The following is a 17,009-nucleotide window of genomic DNA, read 5'->3' on the forward strand; positions in this document are numbered from 1 at the left end:
TCATAGTCAATAAAAGAGTCCAAAATGCAATACTTGGATGCAATCTCAAAAATGGCAGAATGATCTCTGTTTGTTTCCAAGGCAAACCATTCAATATCACGGTAATCCAAGTCTATGCCCCAACCAGTAACGCTGAAGAAGCTGAAGTTGAATGGTTCTTTGAAGACCTACAAGACCTTTTAGAACTAACACCCAAAAAAGACGTCCTTTTCATTATAGGGGACTGGAATGCAAAAGTAGGAAGTCAAGAAACCCCTGGAGTAACAGGTAAATTTGGCCTTGGAGTACGGAATGAAGCAGGGCAAAGGCTAATAGAGTTTTGCCAAGAGAATGCACTGGTCATAGCAAACACCCTCTTCTAACAACACAAGAGAAGTCTTTACACATGGACATCACCAGACAGTCAACACCGAAAACAGATTGATTATATTCTTTGCAGCCAAAGATGGAGAAGCTCTATACAGTCAGCAAAAACAAGACTGGGAGCTGACTCTGGCTCAGATCATGAACTCCTTATTGCCAAATTCAAACTTAAATTGAAGAAAGTAGGAAAAACCACTAGACCATTCAGGTATGACCTAAATCAAATCCCTTATGACTATACAGTGGAAGTGAGAAATAGATTTAAGGGACTAGATCTGATAGACAGAATGCCTGAGGAACTATGGACAGAGATTCATGACATTGTACAGGAACAGGAATCAAGACCATCCCCATGGAAAAGAAATGCAAAGAGGCAAAATGATTGTCTGAGGAGGCCTTACAAATAGCTATGAAAAGAAGAGAAGCAAAAAGCAAAGGAGGAAAGGAAAGATATACCCATTTGAATGCAGAGTTCCAAAGAATAGCAAGGAGAGATAAGAAAGCCTTCCTCAGCGATCAATGAAAAGAAATAGAGGAAAACAACAGAATGGGAAAGACTAGAGATCTCTTCAAGAAAATTAGAGATACCAAGGGAACATTTCATGCAAAGAGCGGTTCAATAAAGGACAGAAATTGTATGGATCTAATAGAAGCAGAAGATATTAAGAAGAGGTGGCAAGAATACACAGAAGGACTGTACAAAAAAGATCTTCATGACCTAAAAAGATAATCACGATGGTGTGATCACTCACCTAGAGCCAGACATCCTGGAATGTGAAGTCAAGTGGTCCTTAGAAAGCATCACTACGAACAAAGCTAGTAGAGGTGATGGAATTCCAGTTAAGCTATTTCAAATCCTAAAAGATGATGCTGTGAAAGTGCTGCAGTCAATATGCCAGCAAAATTTGGAAAACTCAGCAGTGGCCACAGGACTGGAAAAGGTCAGTTTTCATTCCAATCCCAAAGAAAGGCAATGCCAAAGAATGTTCAAACTACCGCACAATTGCACTCATCTCACACGCTAGTAAAGTAATGCTTAAAATTCTCCAAGCCAGGCTTCAGCAATATGTGAACCATGAATGTCCAGATGTTCAAGCTGGGTTTAGAAAAGGCAGAGGAACCAGAAATCAAATTGCCAACATCTGCTGGATCATCAAAAAAGCAAGGGAGTTCCAGAAAAACATCTATTTCTGCTTTATTGATTATACCAAAGCCTTTGACTGTGTGTATCACAGTAAACTGTGGAAAATTCTGAAAGAGATGGGAATACCAGACCACCTGACCTGCCTCTTGAGAAACTTGTATGCAGGTCAGGAAGCAACAGTTAGAACTGGACATGGAACAACAGACTGGTTCCAAATAGGAAAAGGAGTACGTCGAGGCTGTAGATGGTCACCCTGCTTATTTAACTTATATGCAGAGTACATCATGAGAAACGCTGGCTGGAAGAAGTGCAAGCTGGAATCAAGATTGCTGGGAGAAATATCAATAACCTGATATATGCAGATGACACCACCCTTATGGCAGAAAGTGCAAAGGTACTAAAAAGCCTCATGACGAAAGTGAAAGAGGAGAGTGAAAAAGTTGGCTTTAAAGCTCAACATTCAGAAAACTAAGATCCTGGCATCCGGTCCCATCACTTCATGGGAAATAACATGGGGAAACAGTGGAAACAGTGTCAGACTTTATTTTTTTGGGCTCCAAAATCACTGCAAATGGTGATTGCAGCCATGAAATTAAAAGATGCTTACTCCTTGGAAGGAAAGTTATCACCAATCTAAACAGCATATTAAAAAGCAGAGACATTACTTCGCCAACAAAGGTCCGTCTAGTCAAGGCTATGGTTTTTCTAGTGGTCACGTATGGATGTGAGAGTTGAACTATGAAGAAACCTGAGTGCCAAAGAATTGATGCTTTTGAACTGTGGTGTTGGAGAAGACTCTTGAGAGTCCCTTGGACTGCAAGGAGATCCAACTGGTCCATCCTAAAGGAGATCAGTCCTGGGTGTTCGTTGGAAGGACTGATGCTGAAGCTGAAACTCTAATACTTTGACCACCTGATGAGAAGAACTGACTCATTGGAAAAGACCCTGATGCTGGGAGGGATTGGGGGTGGGAGGAGAAGGGGACGACAAAGGATGAGATGGCTAGATGGCATCACCGACTCGATGGGCATGAGTTTGAGTAAACTCGGGGGTTGATGATGGACAGGGAGGCCTGGCGTACTGCGATTCATGGGGTCACAAAGAATCGGACACGACTGAGTGACTGAACTGAACTGAACTGAACTGACTGAAACTCAGTTTATCATTCCCAGTAAGCTATGTGGCTAAGAGCACACATTAAGAATTTTTCATCTCAGCAGTTCAACCTTGTCTTTCACCTCATTACTTTCAAGCCTACAGGTAAATTAGAATTTGAAATTTTGGATTATAAAAATTATTTATAACTTTATGAAACTACCAAATAGAAAAACAAGATAGTCTATAGAATATAACTAAATCTAAACAAATACTTACATCAGATATTGATACTTCATTTCATAGTATACAGAAATCAGAATATATTGTCATTTAGCACTTAGAGTAAAATTGTGTATTTGTGTTGATTGTATGTTCCTATCAAGGCAATGCTTTCAGTACCCTAGTTTATGTTCTTATTTTTTGTCTTCTTATCAAAATTGATATGGTGTGCTTTCAAATGACATAATGTAAATTAGCGGAAACAACCAAAAATATTTTATTGAATTTATATTCATATAAAGAATTGAGATTAACAAAACAGTGACTCTTCAAACAAGTGAATGCTGGTGTTATCACATATATCTATAATAAATAATGGTCCAAAATTGTGTTTGGTATGTGTACATATAGGTATATACATATTTGCACAAGTGTACATATAGTCACCAACTGTAGTACCTGAAGATGTTTTAGGTTTCGGTTATTTGAAAGAGCCACATGCTTTTATACCAAATATATAATTTACAGATAGTACCTACTTCCAAGTAGAAATGTGCTCATCATGCATAATGTAGAGGTATATCCTCAGGAAAATAAATGAATATCCTATTTGTAATAACAAGGAATCAATCGGAATGGTCCAGACTGTTACTTATAGTCAAGCCCACAGCAAGGCTTTAACTCAAAGCAGAGACTGAATTTTATTGGGTGGACGGTGCTGCTACCTATAGTAGTATTTGAGTAGCAAAAGAGGAAAGCAATAAAATATTTTTTTATCATTGTTAGAAATGGGTGATGTTGATGCTCATGAAGGTCCTCCTTGATGACAGGGACCATGTTTTACTTGGATGCGTATTCCTAGGGCACAGTAGCTACCACATAATAGGTACCAAAAAATGTGGTGGCCATTCTTTTTTTAAAAAATGGTGCCTTCAGTACTGAATTATGTTGCCAACGTTTACTACACATGTTTGAGTTCTTTATTTGCTTGAATAGGGAGAAGATCCAATTTATCCGAACTGAAGGGACTCCAGGATTGGTGCGTCTTTCAAGTGATGCAGACCTTGTCATGCTGCTGAGGTATGTAATGCCTTCTCAAAGTGGGAAATCTCCTATCATCAGCCATTCTGGAGCACTTTAGAAAATAATGTGCTGGTATTGGCAGCCAGTAAGTGCTTTTCTTTTATTCTAAAAGACTTGTGGAATACTCATAATGAAGATGCAGAATACTGATTTAGTGATAAGTCATTTCAGCTTTCATTTCTTATCAGTGGAATCAGCTAGATTTTTGTTTTACCCTGCTGGCAGAGGATGCAGTATTGGGAAAGGGAAAGATACCAGTGAGTAGAATGTCCCATCACAGAATAAGGCAGAAGGTTATACCTCGCTTACCGAGAGAGAAAGAGGTTGTATTTGTATTTTCATCCAAAATTTTTTTCTCAGAATGTGTTTTGTCCCCTTTTGCTGATTTGAAGTTATTTATTTACTTTATGGCTTTGAGAATTTAAGTTTGGGAAATCAGAGAAGAAAGTTGAAATTTGGTCAGTGGTACTCACTGCCAACTTGATAGACTTTCATAAAAACTGACTAATTATATTTTCTTTTTTAATGGTTAGATGGGCTTTGGTTTTGAACTTTAGGGTAGTTTAGAATGGAAACCGGCAAGTTTTTAAGAAACTTTTTTCAGTTTTGATTATTTTTCAAATGTAGGAGACCAGAGTAAAATAATATTTTGCTCTACCTAGTGGTTGGGACACCCACTATTATAATCTCCATGGAATTAAAGGGAAGTCATGCTGGGCCATTATCAAGCAATGTTTTATTTATTCCAAAGTATTACTAGTCTCATTCATATTATTCATGAGAACCTTAACTCAAACCATTTACACTGCAGGCTTGATTGCTGCCGTATTTGTAAAACTAAAGCCAAAAAGTCATTTTCTTTTACTCTGCAGTCAGGGATATAACCATTTTTCATGGATATCTTCCTTCATTTTATCCTGAACATGACCTAATTGGTGGGTAGGGGTCACTTCTCAGGCTAGATGCTAACCCTCAACTGTGGTGTTTAGGCAGTTCTGAAAGCAGGATGTAGCATGCTAGATATTCATGAAGATTCTTGGTCAATTAATGTAGAATATGATGTTTTTACCATAGTTTGGTTGTTGATAAACTAGTAAGTTTTATTACAGAATTCTGGCTGAGATAGGACTCTTTTGATTCATTCTAGAAGTCTGTGGTTTTCTATTTAAAGAATTCTACTGTTGGAATTAGTAAAGACAAAAATGATTACAAAACAAAAGTCACAATTATTGTATACCTTCTCTTGGTTAAGTAACCTTTAATGATATAGTCCTAAATAGTTTGACTTACAATATAGTCTGTAATGTTTGTATGTTAGTAAGCACTATAATTTACATGAGTTTCTATGTGTTATGTGGTTGAATTTTAAAATACTTGAAAACTGATTTGTATATAGAAAAAGACTACATTTTTCACCTTTAGGAAAATAGACATGTTTTCTGAAGTTAATGAACCTTTGGAGAAACATGAGAAATTTACTTATATATTAATAGCTTTATAATTATTACATACACATGATAAATGATATTTAATTCTAGACTTTTACTTCATTTGGATTAGCAAATAAATAATTTTACACTGTATGTGCATGCTTAATAAATAATGTTTAATGATTATTGAAACATTTTGGGATACTCTCATTTCTTTATTTTTTATTTTGCTTTGGAGTTTGAGTCATTCCCATCAGTAACTATAAACTCAGGCAATGGATTTGTTCATTACATAGATGGAGTCTCTATGTCTCTTTTTATACTTTGTCTATTTGTTCTTTCTATTTAAAAATATTTTCTTGGGTGAACTTTGTAGAACATGAATTATTTTTTAATAAAAATATTTTTATTAACGTATAATTGATTTGTGTGCGTGCGTGCTGAGTTGCTTCAGTTGTATCCTACCCTTTGTGACCCTATGGACTGTAGCCCTCCATGTTCCTGTGTCCATGGGATTCTTTAGACAAGAGTACTGGAGTGGGTTGCCATGCCCTTCTCCAGGGTATCTTTTCAACCCAGGGCTCGAAACCATGTCTCCTGCAACTCCTGCATTGCAGGCATATTCTTTACCACTGAGCCACTAAGGGAAGCCCATAATTGATTTTTACAAAACTATATTAGTTTTAGGTGTACAACGTAATGATTCAATGTTTTCATTTATTGTATTCCATTTAAAATTATTATAAAAATATTGGCCAAATTTTCTGTGCTGTACTTTATATCCTTGTATCTGATTTATTTTTTTTACCTATACACATTGTCTGTTTCTTAAAAAGGAAAGGCATGCCTGATACAAATGGACTTGAATATCAGCAAGCTGCAATATAGAGATGATAGAGCTCCAGGAAATTATTCATTTCAAAATAAACTCAGGGAAAGTTGTTTTCCAATATGGCTATTATAAACTTAAGACTTTTAAGATAACTTTTCTGTATTTGTTATTGGTTATTCTGTTTTGGCACTAGTGGTAAAGAACCTGCCTGCCAGTGCAGGAGATATAAGCGGCATGGGCTTGATCCCTGCACCCGGAAGATCCCCTGGAGGAGGAAATTGCGGCAACTCACTCCAGTTCTTGCCTGGAGAATCTCATGGACAGAGGAGCCTGGTGGGCTACAGTCCTTGGGGTCATAAAAGAGTCAGACGTGACTGAAGCAACTTAGCATGCATTCTATTTCATATATTCTGTTAGATTATAAAAAGTGTACAGAACTTACATAGGAAATGATTGATAAATTTGACTACATTGGAATTGTTAATTTATGTAGTAAAAGACATCACACATAAAGACATAAAAAAAGGCAACAAACTAGAAGACTATGTTTGCCAGATATAAAACAAAGATATCATGAATGCATAAAGCAGGCTTTTAAATCAATTTGAAAGAAAATGACCCAAAAGAAAAATGAATAAAGGATATAAAAAGGCATTTCAAAAGAATTGAAGCATGAATAGCCAGTAAACTCATGGAAAGATGATAGTAATCATAAAATGCAATTTCAAATAATGAGACATATTTCATGTTATTCAATTGAAAAAATAAAAAAGTCTGATAATACCAAGTGAGAAATGGGAACTCCATATTGTCTGTATTTGGTGGTATTGCAGTTCTACCATCTCTTCGAAGAACAATTTGACAGTATCTTGTACGGATAGAAAACCTACACTAATGACTGAGCGAACTCTGCTTTTAGATATATACCATATGTATACTAAGAAACTCTATTATGTGTATACAAGATGATACATATTAATAAAAGCACCATTATTGATAAAAGCACACAGTTGGGGGAAAAGTCAGCATTTGTCAAGAAAGTTATGGATAAATAAACAGATACATTCATAGATAGGGCTTCCTTGGTGGCACAGTGGTAAAGAATCCGCCTGCTATGCAGGAGTCACACGAGATGGGGGTTTGATCCCAGAATCAGGAAGATCCCATGGAGGAGGACACAGCAACCCACTCCAGTATTCTTGCCTGAAGAACCCCATGGACGGAGAACCTTGGTGGGCTACTGTCCATAGCATCGCGAAGAGTCGAATAAGACAGAAGGGCCTGAGTACACATGCACAAACATTCATAGAATTGACTGTATATTACATGGCAGGTGAAAGTAGTAAAGTAGGTCCCTTATATAGAAACACAGATGGATATCAGAAATATATTGTTGAGTAAAAAAGTTTAAGAATGTAATAAGCTTATAAATCATTTATATAATTTCTAGCAACACATAAGGCAAAGCTATATGTTGTTCCTGTATATATATGTTGAAAAGTTAAAATTGTGGAAGGATATGTTAAAATCATGATCAGTTCAGTTCAGTCGCTTGGTTGTGTCCGACTCCTTGTGACCCCATGAACCGCAGCATGCCAGGCCTCCCTGTCCATCACCAACTCCCGGAATCCACCCAAACCCATGTCCACCGAGTCAGTGATGCCATCCAGCCATCTCATCCTCTGTCGTCCCCTTCTCCTCCTGCCCCCAATCCCTCCCAGCATCAGGGTCTTTTCAAATGAGTCAGCTCTTCACATCAGGTGGCCAAAGTACTGGAGTTTCAGCTTCAGCATCAGTCCTTCCAATGAACACCCAGGACTGATCTCCTTTAGGATGGACTGATTGGATCTCCTTGCAGTCCAAGGTACTCTCAAGAGTCTTCTCCAACACCACAGTTCAAAAGCATCAATTCTCCAGCACTCAGCTTTCTTTATAGTCCAGCTCACATCCATTCCTGAAATCATCATAGAGGGGCTCAAAAGGGACTTCCTATACAATATGCACATACACAGATGTATAGATGCAGCTATATATAGGTATATTCACCTCTATAAGTGTGTATGTATGTTTGAAGCAAAAGATAATAGTGTAAGTATGTATTAATCCTGGATGATATGTATTGAGTTTTTCTATATTGTTCTCTGTCTCTGTTAAATTTTTCAAGTAGAACATTTTCTCTCTTGATAGGAAAGTTTTCCACATATTGGTTGTATTTAAAGGAAATGATAGGTGTCATGGAGCAAAAGGACACAGATATAGATGTTCAAGGAGGGGTTGCTAATTGCTACTCTAATTTTGCTGTGAGTTTCTAAACCTTTGTGGTATCAACTGTTTTATGTGGCATTTTTCCTTAGTAATCAACTTAAAATTCACATTATTCTAATGGTTACTGATTTATTGAAAAAGAGAATTGATTGTTTTGGGGCCTAATTTGGTATTACAAATACAGTTACTTATTGCTTCTGTTTTTAAATCTTTTGACTTTTATAGTTTAAAAGTGGATAGATGGCTTAACAACATGGTATCTAAAAATGCTTTCATTTCAGTGGTTTATAGTGGTTTAGCAGACGTGTGCAGATGAATGAAGACCAGAAAAGCGCTATCAAGTTGTTATTGTATTGCTATTAATATAGCCCAGAGTTTCAGCCTTGAAAGTACTGACACTTCGGACTGGATATGTCTTTGTTGCAGGGCACTCTTCTGTGCATTTTAAGATGTCTATCAGCATTCTGACTCCACTCACTAGATGCCAAGAGCACTCCTTTCTCAGTTACAACAACCAAAAATGTCCTCAGAAATCATGCAGCGTCCTCAGAGAGTGCACGGAAGGGCAGAATTGCCTCAGTTGAAAGCCATTTCTATAATCCTTAGGAGTTCTTTCCTTAAATCTCTGAAGACTAAACTGCTGCCACCTTTTCCCAGTGTTTTCTGAAAACAAATTTAACAGATTTCTAGATTTGACTAACTTTAAAGAAAAGCCACTTCTATCTCTTAATTAAAAAGCACAAGTACTCTTACTTAGGTTGTTGATTCTATTTTGTCAAGTGTTTATATATTTGACAATCAATAGTACGTTTCTTTATTATAGCAGTTAATTAAAAGTCAGGATTTTAAGATCTCAGATCCCTGATTACTGTCTTTTAGGAGAGTATTAGAAATAAAAGCTGCACTATGGAGCAGAAAGAAGACACTAGATTGAATAAGATCAAAATCCTCACATTTGAAAAATATTATAAAGTCGGAGTAAATAAGAAAGCTAATTATTTAGCAATTGTAATTATTTACAAGGTGTTTTGTTATATTTTGCTTTTAATTCTCCAATGAAATCCTGAGTTCTTTGAAAGCCAAGATCCTGTTTTATTTGTCTTGGAATGAAGATATAGAACATACTTTGTGTATTTATTATGGGTCCTCAATAAACATCGTCTCTTGTGTTTGAACCTTATTCTCAAATGTAAAAATCAAAAATCCGGTCTATTTTCAAATGAACACGCAAACTCAAACTCACTTATTTAAGTGACACAGTAGAAAATATGTTGTCCAAAGTTGGTGGGAAAACGGGTAAATAACTGCAGGTTTCACAAAAGCTGCAACCAGCCAACATTTTGTCCCAAGGATTACCCACAGGAGAAAGGGGACAGATGCTTTCTTCGGGATGTGAACTGGACCTCAGATGGAGTGAGCCAAAGGGAGAGATCAACTTACTCATTGTGGAAACAAAGCGTTTACCCATATCTTTGGCTAACGTGTGCATCTTGCTTCTCGTCTTTCCCCAGTTTATTTGAAGAAGAGATAATGTCATATGTGCCTCCACATGCCTTACTCCACCCCAGCTACTGTCAGTCCCCACGTGGCTCCCCTGTGTCCTCTCCCCAGAACTCACCAGGTGAGTCCCCCTGCCGCATGCAGGGGATGTTCTGTCCTCATAAAGGACAGTAAGGGAACACTTTGGGTACATCTGTAGTGTTAGCACAGGTTTCTGTGGCACTTCCTGTCTCTTAAAATGGCTTGTTTCCATGGGGATTCATTTTGACAGGAAGATAATGACATTCCAAAATAGGAGGATGAATATTAACAGTATGAAACACACTGATAGAAAATTTATTTTCATGATGTCATGTGGTGTCTGCTAATTCTTAGAAAGTATTGGAGCACAAAATGCTATGTTAGCTTTTTGGATTTAAAGAATTCAAGTTAGGAGATTGATTCGGTGAATAATGAAAAGAAATCTCCAGTTTCAAGAAATAATACAGAATTCAAATTAGCCAGTTTAATGGTCTTAGATAATTTTTTCCCTTCAGTGGGCTCTAATTGCATTAGATAGGAAGACCAGAGATTCATGGACAGGTAGAACATGTTGATAAATGAAATAAACTAAAAATTTTAAGTTTAAATTCTTTTTGAAAGAGGTATGATGTGAACAGAAGAATGAATGAATGAGCAAATAAAAAGTAGATAATGCAGCTTAGTAAATGAGTATTTTTTTAAGGAAAGTTGTCATGATGTTGACAAAACTTCAGCTATATTTATCCTTACTATAAGCTATATGTTGTTCACACCAATAGCATCTATCAGAATTTAAAACTATTTTAAAGTTATTTAAAAATTATTTACTTTTAAATAATAAATAATATTATTTATTAAATAATTAAATGTTAAATAATATTTATTTAAAATAAATAATAAAAAGGCTATTTATTTAGAAATCCAAACTCTTTATGTGTCACTAAAAGTTGCTTTGTGTTCTCTGACATATAACTTTTGTTTTTGTATATTGGTATCATAATGAAGCTACAGACTTACTGAATACTGCAAACAGGAAAAGGTCTATTAATTTGTTCATTTAACAGAGATTTATTGAGCTATGATCCAAGCACTGAAATAGACCCTGTTACTACAAAGATGAATAGTACAGTCTCTTTGAAAATTCATGGTGGGGCAGTGAGTCAGCAAGTGCCTGAAAGCTCTGTGGTTAGTCCTGTAATGAGATGTATTGGGAACACAGATGTGGGAATGATTCTTCCTTCAAGGTGTGGGGGTGGGGAGTTTAGTGAAAGATGAATACAACAGGTGTGAAGGGAAGCCTTGAAGAATGATGAATAGGATTTTACCAGGTTGTCCAAAGGAACTAGGACATTGTTAAGTAAAGAAGTAGCATGAGCTAAACCACAGAAGCATAAAGCAGTTTAGGACAAGTTAATACATACAAGTGAAGGCAAGTTCTTAGGTTGGAAAAATAGGCCCAGAGTTGGTTGGTTACTGAAGCCTCACTTTGTACTCCATGTGGAACCACGGAAAATTTACAAACAGAAGTGTAGAACTTGCTTTACAAAGTTCGGTTTGGTGGCCACGTACAGAATGTGTTAGAATATGAGGGACTAGAGTTATAGAAACCATCTGGGAGGCTGCTGCATTAACTCAGGTGGCATGACAAAGGGGTGGACGGTAGGGCTTCCCATGTGGCGCTAGGTTCTTTACCAGAACCTGCCCGTGAATGCAGATGTAAGAGAAGTGGGCTTGATGCCTAGGTCAGGAAGATCCCCTGGAGGAGGGCATGGCAACCCACTCCAGTATTCTTTCCTGGAGAATCCCATGGACAGAGGAGCCTGATGGACTATAGTCCATAGGATCGCAAAGAGTTGGACATTACTGAAGCGACTTAGCATGCAATGGTGATGGAGAAAGGGAAGTTAATTCAAAGACTGTTTATAATAGCCAGGACATGGAAGCAACCTAGTTGCCCATCAGCAGACAAATGGATAAGGAAGCTGTGGTACATATACACAATGGAATATTACTCAGCCATTAAAAAGAATTCATTTGAATCAGTTCTAATGAGATGGATGAAACTGGACCCCATTATACGGAGTGAAGTAAGTCAGAAAGATAAAGACCAATATAGTATACTAACACATATATATGGAATTTAAAAAGATGGTAACAATAACCCTATATGCAAAACAGAAAAAGAGACACAGATGTACAGAATAGACTTTTGGACTCTATGGGAGAAGGCGAGTGGGATGTTCTGAGAGAACAGCACTGAAACAAGTATACTATCAAGGGTGAAACAGACCACCAGCCCAGGTTGGATGCATGAGACAAGTGCTCAGGGCTGGTGCACTGGGGAAACCCAGAGGGATAGGATGGGGAGGGAGGTGGGAGGGGGGATCGGGATGGAGAACACATGTAAATCCATGGCTGATTCATGTCAATGTACGGCAAAAACCACTACAATATTGTAATTAGCCTCCAACGAATAGAAATAAATGGGGAGGGGAAAAAGACTATGTTGGATCTACGTAGATTTTAGAACTTTGAGTCTAGGTGGGGATGAGTGAAGGCAGATTCTGAGGTCCTCACCACATGGACTGCCTGGCAGATGGTAATGCCATTTACCAAGAAAGGGAAAATGTTAGACTGAAGGGGGAAGGGGGTTAAAGGAGACTGATTTGGGACATGTTTTATTGAGGAATCTTTGGACCATCCAACTGGAGATACCCAAAGACAGCTGGAAAAACAGTCTTGGCACTCAGGAGAGCTTAGCAGTTAGGAACACAGGTTTGCTGGTGGCAGCTGAAGCCCACAGCGTAGATTAGAGGAGCTCAGGAGGACAGGTCAGTGGAAAACAGGAAAAAATAAAGCATGCTGACCTAAGCAGCTCCAACATTCATGAAGGGGTTAAGGATGCAAGTGAGAGAGTCAGTGGATTTCGGAAGAGAATTAGGAACGTCTTTGTCTTTTCGGGAAGCCAGGTTTCAAGGAGGAAGGACTGGCTCACAGGGCCAGGTGCCCGAAGGAGTCAAAAAGGATGAGGCCTGAGAAGTGTCTATTAGATTTGAAGACCATGAAGTTTTATATGACATTTCCCAGAGCAGTTTCCATGAATTAATAGGTCATAAACTGGAATGTTACCAGTTACATGATGATAGGAGATGTAAAGTAGAAAAAGGGTGTAAAAAATACTCTTTTCATGAAACATGGAAGTGAAAATAAACCAAAATAAGGCAATACTTAGAAGGAGAAGAATTAAGGAAAGGATTTTAGGATGTGGAAGTGGAGTGTTTATGTATGTGTTAAGGTCAGATAGTGTGGGTGGGAGGAAAGTGGTTTGTTGAATGGGGTGAAGAGGCAGCATTCAGCAAGCACAGGCCTGCGTGAGACAAAAGCACAGGCCAACTTTCGAACAAAGTAGGGACCCTGTTTTGATGATACAGTATGGAAAAACAAGTGTATGACTCTAGGGGAAAGTTAAAGGAGTAGGAGAAAGATTAATGGAATTTACTACTGGCCTTGGTCATTTACCAACTGTGTGTAACTTTGGGCAGTTTACTGCCTTTCCTGAATTTGAATTTCTTTTTCTTTAATATGGAAATAATAACAATCACCTCCCATAGTTATCTGGAGAAGAACACCTCGCCTGATACCTAGAACATGACAAGCATCCAATAAATGTTAGTTTATCCCTTTTTCTTTCTTTCTGGAAATTGAGAAGTATAATTTGTCAATATTTGAACCACTAGTAACTGGTCTGTATGAATCTACTTATTCCTGATTTACTGAACTAGCTGCCTAGAGTTTTAATCATTCTGACTGGCCTTAATCTTAGCTAGAACCTATGGGGGTGTTTAAATGGGTTGTCCCTTCACTTCTGCTTTATGGTTAAATAAATGAAGCTCTTTGGAGTATTGCTCATTCCAGTCAAAGCTTTCCTTTCCAGACCTTTACTGTGGCCCCATCCTCCCAGAGAAAAAGGTAGATGCCTAGATTCTATCCCTTCTGGGCCCTACAAAGACATATTCTCTCAATGACGAGTTTGACACTCTTGAGACTCTATGAACATTCTAAATGGTGACTGAGTTTCTCTTTTCATGTAGCATCACAAATGTACATGAGTAATTCTTGGTGGCAATAAATGCATTCTGGAAGCAGATTGAAAGTTCTACGATTTCCAAAGATATCTAAGTTGCGTGCAGTGTTTGTGGTGGTTTTAATTTTCAGGAAGGATCATCTCCCTATTTTTGGCCTACTGTCTTTCAGTGGGCTTTATTTGACCTTGAAATTGGGAGATACTGCCTGATATCAACGGAATTAACTATAACTAATTCCATGTGATACAAAGGCAGGGCTAGCCTCATTTACCCTGTGGAAGAATCTCTGTTTCTTTGAGTAAAATAGCCTCTTCTTCTACCAATACTCCTGAAGTTCTTATGAAAACATTTCAAATGGATTTTTGAAAGTTGTCTTATACTCTTTCTTATGACTAGAATTTCATCCCTTTTAGTGGTGTGTGAAATAATATTGTGAAAATTATGACAGTCATAAATTTTAATGATCTTCTTTCAGAACGCCTAGGAACCTGCTAAACTTTCCACTCTTTTCCTCATTCCGAGCACATTTACATGTCTTTTCAAGTGCAGGAGAGAGAAGGGCTTTGGAAACTTTGACTCACTGCTTTTTGCAGCTGTTACAGTGCTCACCTAAAGTTGTCAAAATCTTGGAATGTGAAGGTTTGGTTTTCTAGGTCCATTATAGTGCCAGTCCTGACCTTAGTTGTGCCAGAAGGAAAAGACCTTTCCAATTACCATGTGGTTTATTATGTCAAATATAGGACCCAGAAGTTTATTTCAGGACTTTTTGTAGCTGCACATTTCTAGGAATTTAAATGCAAGAACACCTAATTGATCTGATATTGTTGGAGATGAGCTCACTTACGTGAATTTTCCACGTGACCAAAGCTATACTGTTGAACATCAGAGGATTTCTTTAACCTACTGTTTGCTGAGACTTTTATCAGTACATTATATCTCTCTCTGCTTCCCTGTCTTCAGTGCCTTGAGGATATTTCATATTTGAGGGTATCTTCAGACAGAGCTGTTTTTGCTTGACTAGAACTGGAACCTCTGGAAGCCAGTAGAGCGCCAGGTCATGCTCAAGGGAAGTAACCAGACCAGAGAGCCCTGAAGAGCCGTGTGGGTCTTCACTGAAGGCTGTCTTGCGGGCAGTAATTTCTCCCAACACACAGTGCAACTCGTTAAGGCCCCCCCTTTCCCCCTTTCCCTCCAAAGTCATCATCCCAGCTTTTGCTTGTCTTGTCAGCTCTTGTCAGGAATGTTCATCCTTCTCTTCCCGTCTCCCCCCCTGCTCCGTCCCTTTCTCCCTCACGTCCTCTCTCCTGTTTCTCTCTGCGTCTCTCTCCCCCTCCTCCCTCCTTCCCTCTTGTCTCCATCCCACCTCCCCTCCTCTCCCTCACAGTCTCTGAAGTAGCTTTATGCTTGTTTTTAGGATGGTAGTTTCATCCTTGTTTTTGTTTCAGTATCCTAGCTTGCCACTTGTTTCAGCTGTGTATCTGTGGGGCTCTTTGCTCAGCCCCACAGAGGTGATCTAGGAACCAAACAATACAAATGAAGGAAGCTGTTCTTTCATGGGTGGGGGTGGAGGTATGATTCCAAAGACGGAAGGAGAACCACATACTACTGTCTCTGTCACAATATGCAGGTGTTTTTATTTCTGTGTTTCTGTTACTCTTCCTTGTTCCCCGCTCTTGGTGTTCTCAGAGGATGCCAGTCCCTGGCATGCCCTCCAGCCTTCCTCTTTTAATAAACTGCTTTTAATTTGCCAACATTTGAAAAATCAGATATCAGATTGTTCTTTTTCTTTTTTTAAACAAATGGTATATAAGTAGAATCATCAACAAGGTCACAACAGTGACATGAGGGCCTTTCATTACTCTTAGAGAATAAAGCAAAATTTCCTGGGACTTCCTTGCTTGTGCTCTGTACCAGCTACTTTTATGAGTTTTTTCTTAATTTCATTGTTGATCTATGTTCCAGAAGATAGAGTTTTCCAGAAATTATTTTAGTGCTTGATACTTTATTCTCATTCACTAACAGGGAATTATAAAAAAGAAAGTCATAGCGTTTATTGTCTTTAGGAAGTGAACAGAAAAGAAATGCTCTTCTGAGGCATCCCAGTTCAGAGGGCTGGAACCATGCTGAGCTGGGCTGAACTTCACCCTTCCACCACAGACCAAGAGCCAGTCATCAGAGCTTTTGGGTTCTTGGTGTCAAACCCAGCATCAAAGAAGACGCAGACTTCTTAGCAGTTTGATGCCAAGGTTTTTCTTAGTATCACCTAGAAAAGAAATCCTCTGTCTGGTAGAATTCTTTAAGTTTGGATAGGACTGTGCAGTTTTGTAAGAGTCTATGGAACTAGTGTTAACAGCATTATATGGGAGTGCTTTAGAACTGCTTAGCAATTTTTTTTTTAAGTCTTATATCTGTTACCGAAATTTTTCCTGCAAATAATTAACATAATACTGACTCTTCATAAAATCAGCCTTTTATTTGATCACTTCTTGTATGCAGTGTTGACCTTTTGTATCTGACTTCCTTTTTTAAGACCATGAAGACTATGACATGACTCTCTCTCTAAGTGAATCATATCCTAGAACTTCACTTGCAGTTATGATTCTTATTCAGTTCTGTGAGCTCACTCTCCAAGATATTTTTTCTTTATTTCCAAAGTGGAAGTAATATTGTTTCTGCCCTGGATTTTCTTGGCAGTTGCACCTGACTTGCATTAAGACTTTGACAAGGGCCAGCAGCATAATTTACTGTAATTTTTAAACCATGATGTAATGTGTAAATGATTTTTTCATAATAGAACTATTAGCAAAAGAATGTTTGCATTTAGCAGTTTCTGTCTCCAGAGTCTCCGTAATTGAATTCCTTTACCTAGAGCTTAAATGGAGTTAGAGCTAATTTTTATTAAGTGTCTGTGTTGATATTGATGGAATGCATTATGGCATTTCCCATGTCCTTTTAAGCATCTCAAATTA

At 38.0% G+C, this 17,009-nt stretch overlaps 1 protein-coding gene and 1 long non-coding RNA gene across 5 annotated transcripts in view; one reads left to right on the forward strand and one right to left on the reverse strand.

Annotated features, from left to right (window-relative positions):
* Nucleotides 1–17,009, forward strand: part of HECW2 (HECT, C2 and WW domain containing E3 ubiquitin protein ligase 2) — a 415,968-nt gene that overhangs the window by 349,180 nt on the left and 49,779 nt on the right. For all 4 annotated transcript variants that reach the window (XM_065930916.1, XM_065930917.1, XM_065930915.1 and 1 more), the window contains 2 exons: nt 3,821–3,904; nt 9,946–10,055. In XM_065930916.1, coding sequence (XP_065786988.1) covers nt 3,821–3,904; nt 9,946–10,055 — 194 coding nt within the window. The remainder of the gene's footprint in view (nt 1–3,820; nt 3,905–9,945; nt 10,056–17,009) is intronic.
* Nucleotides 1–17,009, reverse strand: part of LOC136165044 (uncharacterized) — a 45,983-nt gene that overhangs the window by 25,166 nt on the left and 3,808 nt on the right. The gene's annotated exons all lie outside the window — the stretch shown is intronic.

The sequence above is a fragment of the Muntiacus reevesi genome, chromosome 3, assembly GCF_963930625.1.
Source record: "Muntiacus reevesi chromosome 3, mMunRee1.1, whole genome shotgun sequence".
NCBI lineage: Eukaryota > Metazoa > Chordata > Mammalia > Artiodactyla > Cervidae > Muntiacus > Muntiacus reevesi.